Raw genomic sequence first — 6,689 nt, 5'->3', positions numbered from 1 at the left:
AAAAACATTCCATGCTTTCCATAATTCCTAAGTAACTTAGGACAACCTAACTCCTAGCCAGGACTATTGTCAACCACAGTCAACTGTCTTGCTTATTGAGATCACAGTATTTGTGTTAGAATTGAAGAGCTGCTCTAATATGACAAGTTTTTAGTGTAACAGTGAGTGAAACAGGGCTGTATTTTAATGACATCATAAATATACATATGACTTATGATTTCCACCAAGTTATTATTCACAGCTAGAAATATTTCTGATATAAGAGAACCTTTAAGTAGACAAATTCGTGCCTTACCTTGTGAAAGGCACTGATTTGCCAGAGCAACTTGTCCAGAGTGTAGATACAGATTAAGACGTGTGAAGATACTGCTCAGAGATGGAATTGTAATGAAGCAGAAGGCAACACAAGCCTAAAGCAAATAAACCAAATGAATCTGATTAAAATTCTTATGTCAGAGTTATAGCAATCCTTACTGATTTTATGCACAATTAGGAATCAAAATCTGTATTTTGGGAAAGACCTGCAATAAAAAGCAAATATTACGTGGAACCCAAAATCCGCACCTTTACACTTCTAATTAGTATTTCAATAATTAAAAAAAAATTATATTTATTCTTGTTATTATTAGTGGATTAGCTCCAAACTTACTCTCTGACTCAGGACACCACACACAGGTGCCATCAACAAAAGCCCATTCATTAACAGCAGCATGTGCAAACAGCTTCCCAACACATGGGGATGTCTTGGTTGCTACGTTTCAGGTTAGAAAAGAGAGACACAAGCAACTTGCAGAGCCTGTGCACAGTTCAGAGCACATCTGGCCATGTCTGCAGAGACTTGGAGGCACTAAAGCCAAAAGCAGAGCCTGATTTGAAATTCAAATCCTGATTTCAGCATATCAACACTGATATTATGAGACAGAAGTTTGCATATATTTTTTACCCCATCTCCCATTCTCTCTGTAATTGAGTTACATAGGAATTGGGTATTTTATTTCAAATATAATCTGGAAGGCTGAGCTTTCTAGAATTCACACAAACACCTCTCCAGTGAACCTTCCTTTGGAGAGGGAGTCAGGCTTGCAGCTCTTTTTCAACATAACACTGCTATTAAATGGTTTGGGTCTTTTCTTCTTAAAGGGCAGCATTTGGCTGGAGAGCCTAAAGATCTATGGCAACAAAAGAAGATGAGACTACAAATAGTGTAAAAAAATACTAACATTCTGGGTTTGCAAAAATTATAAACATAGCTGGTAGCAGAAAGGATTAGCTGCAAAGAAGACAGGTTCAAAGTTCATTAGTCAGACCTACCCTGACAAATGCAGCAGTCTTTCTGGAATGATTTCCTTTCATCACCTTTCTTGTTTCCATTGCCAGTTGGTTCACAGACTACACATAAAAACCAAAAGCAAATCATTAAGAAAAATGCACAGTGGCAAATAACAAAGTGCATGTTGTACTGCATGCAATTAGAGACAGCCAGTGTCAAAAGGAACTCTGACACAGTGTGCCCTCACTGTACTATTTAGCTTGTACTTGGAGACTTTAGTGACTCTTCCTTAAAGCCAATATGACTCTGAAGGCTTGTGAAGATAAACTTGTAGATTTATTCAAGCCTTTAGCTGATCCTTTGCTTTTCAGCTATTATGCTGTCACCTCCTTCCTAGCATAATAGTCATGAGTTCTAGCCAAAACACTGATGAAAAAAACAACCCAAAATAATAAAAGGACCTAAGAGATTGCATGTTGCAAAGGAATCAGATGCAGCTAATGCTCACCTGTGACTCAATACAGAAAAGAGATTAACCCTCCCAATCCCATCAGGACTCTGCCTGTATCTGCAGCCAGACACAGTCTAATCTCTCCTAGATGGAGGATTACAGAAGAGAGAACCCAAATTCTGAATACACAAAAGTGCCATTTCTTTTATTAGACATGAAATCTCTTGCAAGATACCCAGTTTTCTTTGCTGCAAGGATACCATGCATGCCTGGCAAGAACTTCAGAGTGTTTAGAGCGATAAAAAGAGAGATGACAGCAAAATTTATTTTACAAGCATCTGATAAAAATACTTACTTTGTCATAGACCAATAATCTGAGGAAGGAATGGGAGAACTGCAAATATATCCTCACTTATTAAGAAAATGTAGATAAACTGTAGCTTACATGAATCAGCTGGACTAAAACAGGCTCCAGATTGCAAAACATTGACCTGGCTTCAACATAGAAACTTAGCTGCTGTTCAAAGTCACGGCCAAATGAAACCTGCAAAAGACAAAACTCCCTAGATTTTACCATTGTAGGCCATTACCTTCAAGAAATATAAAACTGCACAGGATAAACCACAAATATTCAAAAGTCAAAATCTCCATATATTGATTGGAAAAAAACCACCATTAACAACAAAATAGCACCTGGAGAATCTCTGTCCTTTGAAGCATCTGCAATACTTTGACCTTCAGGGAAACAGGAGGTTTTATTGTTTTTTTTCTGTCTATACTCCAAATTATCTCCTACTTCACAGGTCAAGTACTTATCAAGAAAACAAAATCTAAATCCTAGGTTTGTGAAGTGTTTTCAAAACTAGCAGATTCTTTATGGAAGAAGGACAAAGGCTTGGTTTTAATCACACTTCCAAAGCAAAGCAAAAACACCTAGAAAAACAGAAACTGAGCCGTGAATCTGTGTTGTGATTCCTGTAATTTCTGGCTGATAATGGGTCTCCAAGAGAACACAGTATTTTTCCTAAGGAGATTAACCAGTAAGAAAAGCAGGTTTTCCTAGAGTTTGGCTAACAAATATATGCTTCTACAGTGTGGCAAAAGCCTGCAACCTTGCATTCTGGCAGGAAAGAAGTCAAAACACAGCCCTTGTGTGAGAACACCCTACTTCCACCCCTCTGGATTGAAAAACACCCAAGTGCTGTCAGCTGCAGTGTCTCAGCTGTCAATTAAAAGCTGAGCATGAGAAACGTCTCCAGGCAGTCCACGTTATTGCATGCTATTGGAATTTTTTTCTACTAGAAGTAAAGATTGCATTATTTATTATTTCTCAAGTCATATGCAAAAGATTTTTTTTCTTACAAAACTAGAATAAAATTTACATTTAATCCGTACAGTGAAAGATCAAACAAACTGCTCCAGAAAACAAAGGATTGCTCCTCACATTACAGACAACTGTCTTCTGCTTCCCTCTTTTTGTGCAACTGCTGAGTCTCAAGTTCAGGTTCAGGAAAACTTCTCTAAAAATATAAAATTTTCCACAAAAAAGACTGACTGCAAGGATGCTTTTCCCTCCACATCTTAATGTGTGCTGCTTTAAAATTCCTAACCAGTCATTTTGCTGCTATGGGATTTTTTTCCTCCTAAACTAAGACTATCAAGGCACATCAAATCTTATTCGATGTGAGAAATCCTCCTGAAGGAAATTGTACAATATTATACTGCATATAAAGCTTAATCAAGCAAAACTATATGAAAAATATTAATTAGCAAATTATTACAGCTGAAGAAAAAGTAACCATCTAGAGTAAATTTATAGACTTGCAGCAAAGAATGAAGAGGATGAGTAGAGATAGAGCCTGTCAGCCCTATGTGAAAGGAAAACCAAGCACTGAGAGTGTGTGGTTAGAGAATAAAATAAGCTTGAGAAAGTCTCCATGAACAACCTAAGATCTCAAAACCAGCAGAGAACAAAAGATTTTATTGGGATAAGAGAAAGGGAAGGATTAAAAACTGATTTCAAGACAAAACACCCAGAGTTCTTGTGGGACTACTAATGTAATAATACAAATTGTCTTATTTTCAAATTGTGAGAAACAGAGATCAGAATAACATACAAGTTATATTTATTTTGTGTTTCTTAGAGCTGGTATGGGCTCCATTAGGAGCTGGGAAGTGGCACTTCAGTCACACCCATCAGTGACCTTTCTGATGCTGTAACAAGCAAGTCTTCAACTGCTGTTTAACTTTTAAATACTGACAATGTTTTACAGGAGATTTACACAAGTGGCAAAAATATGACTAAATAAACAACATGTGCACTTTAAACTTTCATATGTCAGCTTCAACACTGCGTGGCATTTCCTTCAACACGTGCAATGCTTGGGGCACTAAAATGTGCTGGTTTGGGTTCTCAGTGGTCTCAGGCAAGTGAGACTCACAGTCTGACTCAGCCACACAAGCACCTGTTCCTCATGGGCACCCTGTGAAAATCTCAGCTATAAGGTGCACCCAACAGTTGCACACAATTGGCACTCACCATTTTGATGAATCCATTTATCAAAGCTGCTAACATCCTTTTCTCATCCTCAAGTGTCAGGGCACTAGAAGAGAAAATTTACATGGTAAACGTTAGAATATTGCTCATCTTACCTATAAAGGCTCAAGTGTTTTTTATACAACACTAGCTATAAAACTCATTTTAGTATGAATGTTACAAAGTCAAGGATGCACCAAACTAAATTCCAGATTTTTTTATTTAAAGCAAAAATTGCTAAGAGTGTCTTTAGATTCTACAGAAACTCAGATTTTGGCATGAGGAAAAGGAACCTAAGCTAATCTTCTTTACTGTAGCAAACAAATGACTTCAGTCTTGTGCTGCAACATGAGAATTTGAGTTAAAAACCTGAAGAAATTAGTAAATGTATTCTTAGAAGAAAGTTAGCCTGTTTAAGGGGAAAAGCTTTTAAAATACAATATAAATAGTATATGTAATAGTGCATTTATTTTAGAAAAAAAACTTTCATTTATTGCTTTGTTTGGGTTTTGATTTGTTCTGTTTGGGGTTTTTTGGATTTTAAGTAACCTTGCATCACCATATGAAAACTAATTAACATCCCCTGGCTAGAATGCTGCTTTTTTGATGTTTTAGTAAGAACTGATATGTAAAAAGGAGTTTCTTTTCCAGATTATCACAGATACCTGTTCTATAGCAACAGCCCAAAATCTGATTTGAAACAAATTTACATCACATGAAAACCCACTAAGTCAAACCTGTTTCATTGAAAATGGATGAATAAAAAGTTAAATTACAATGAAGTAATACAATTTAATCCTCTTACTATTATATCCTTAGCTCCAGCTTTGACCTTTAGCATATCAGTTACCAATTTCCAACTCAGACACCAGATGGGAAGAGAACAATAGTTTTATTATACAAATTCGGTAAAGGAGGAAAGAAAACCTCAGCATGATTAGCTCATTAGTGCATTGCCAATCAGCAGAGCCAACTGATGGGCTTTGAAAGGCTCAGAAGGGTTGTAATGAGATCTCTGGGTCAGTTATAGGTTTCCAGTTCAATTGTGCATCAGACCCCTCCCAACCCAAAGGTTGTTACCCTCCGACAGCTGCCACGGGGGCAGTGAGCCCCACACAACAGGGTGAGAGTTTCCTCAGCCAGGATGTAAAAACAGATCCAAGAGTTACTTTAAAATATCCAGAACTGCTGATTTCCCAACAGAACCAAGCTAATGATGTGCACCATCTTAGTCCAGCTAAAAACTGCTGATTTAAGGGATTTTAAAGATCCCAGTAAACTATCAAATTGTTTTGGCAAAATGTCAGAGGAAGCACCTAATGTGGATTGTCATAAACAGCTTTATTTTTTTAATAAGCTGGTCTAAGTACAATATATTGTTCTATTTAAAGACTGAAATGGCTTTTAGGGCAACATATAGCCAAATTAGGTGCTTGAACCCAAAATAAAGCACTCTAGCTGGTATAAATTGGAAGTACTTGCCAAATCTGACTTCCTTATTGGCAATAAATCTTGCATTCATGGCCTATCAAGGCTGAGAAAATTGGAAGTTCCGTTACAGCATGTGCCATACTAAGAGGCTCTGGGCTCAGAGTGCCAAAAGAAACTGTGCCCTTACAATTCCACCCAAACCAGAAGGGAAAAAAAAAAAAAAAGAGATTCTTGCTCCTGAGAGTTAAAACTTACAGCATTGTGATTCTGACTCTGTTTTTAATCACAGACACGGATTTTGGTGTGATTTTTGCAAGTTACCTCAAACCACAACTGTTTTCCACACTGCACAACTGCTATTCAAACAGTGAGTGTGCACCAGGACACTGAGATCCCTAACAAGCTCAAAGTCAAGGGGAAAAAAGAACAGGAGGATTTAGAGGAAAGACAGAAATGCTTCAAGAGCTTTTCCTCCACTCTAAGCTCTCCTGCTCAAGTTCCTAGAGATCTTCCAGGTGCACTTTTAAAGATTTCACACTCTTTTGTAATAGCTAAATATAATGGCCCAAAAAAAGATATAATTGAGTATGGCAATCTGTGCTTTAGTAGCTACATATTCAATTGAATCTCAAAAATGGTTTATCATTCACTGTAACTCAAAGATTACATTGGCTTCACCCTCAAAAATATTTTGAAGATTGGATTTCATCATGCTTCACTGGAAAACTGTACAAAACCATTGCTACTTTCCTTTTAAAATTCTGCTTCAGTATTCAAAATACAGCAGTAATTAAAGAGCAAATGGTATGTGCTGCCACTTGACTGCACAGCTCTTCCCTCACTGCTAATTGGATTCATGTCTTAATCCACCATGAAACAAACAGCCTCAGAAACATGAAACTACAGCAGGCAGCCAAACCTTGCATAAATGACTGTTAATAGTAGAAGTTAATCTTACTTCACAGAATCATGCATCGTCTTACAGATGTGCAGAAGAGCAT

The 6,689-nt window shown here is 37.2% G+C and overlaps 1 protein-coding gene across 1 annotated transcript in view; it reads right to left on the bottom strand.

Moving 5' to 3' along the window:
* Window positions 1–295: 295 nt before the first annotated feature.
* Window positions 296–6,689, bottom strand: part of LOC103803750 (UPF0505 protein C16orf62-like) — a gene marked incomplete at its 3' end in the record, with an annotated part of 27,395 nt that continues 21,001 nt past the window's right edge. The window contains 5 exon segments of the mRNA XM_009076360.1: window positions 296–410; window positions 1,312–1,389; window positions 2,167–2,265; window positions 4,261–4,324; window positions 6,647–6,684. Coding sequence (XP_009074608.1) covers window positions 296–410; window positions 1,312–1,389; window positions 2,167–2,265; window positions 4,261–4,324; window positions 6,647–6,684 — 394 coding nt within the window.

The sequence above is a fragment of the Acanthisitta chloris genome, unplaced genomic scaffold, assembly GCF_000695815.1.
Source record: "Acanthisitta chloris isolate BGI_N310 unplaced genomic scaffold, ASM69581v1 scaffold9010, whole genome shotgun sequence".
Lineage (NCBI taxonomy): Eukaryota > Metazoa > Chordata > Aves > Passeriformes > Acanthisittidae > Acanthisitta > Acanthisitta chloris.
This window is presented reverse-complemented; position numbering and strand designations above follow the sequence as displayed.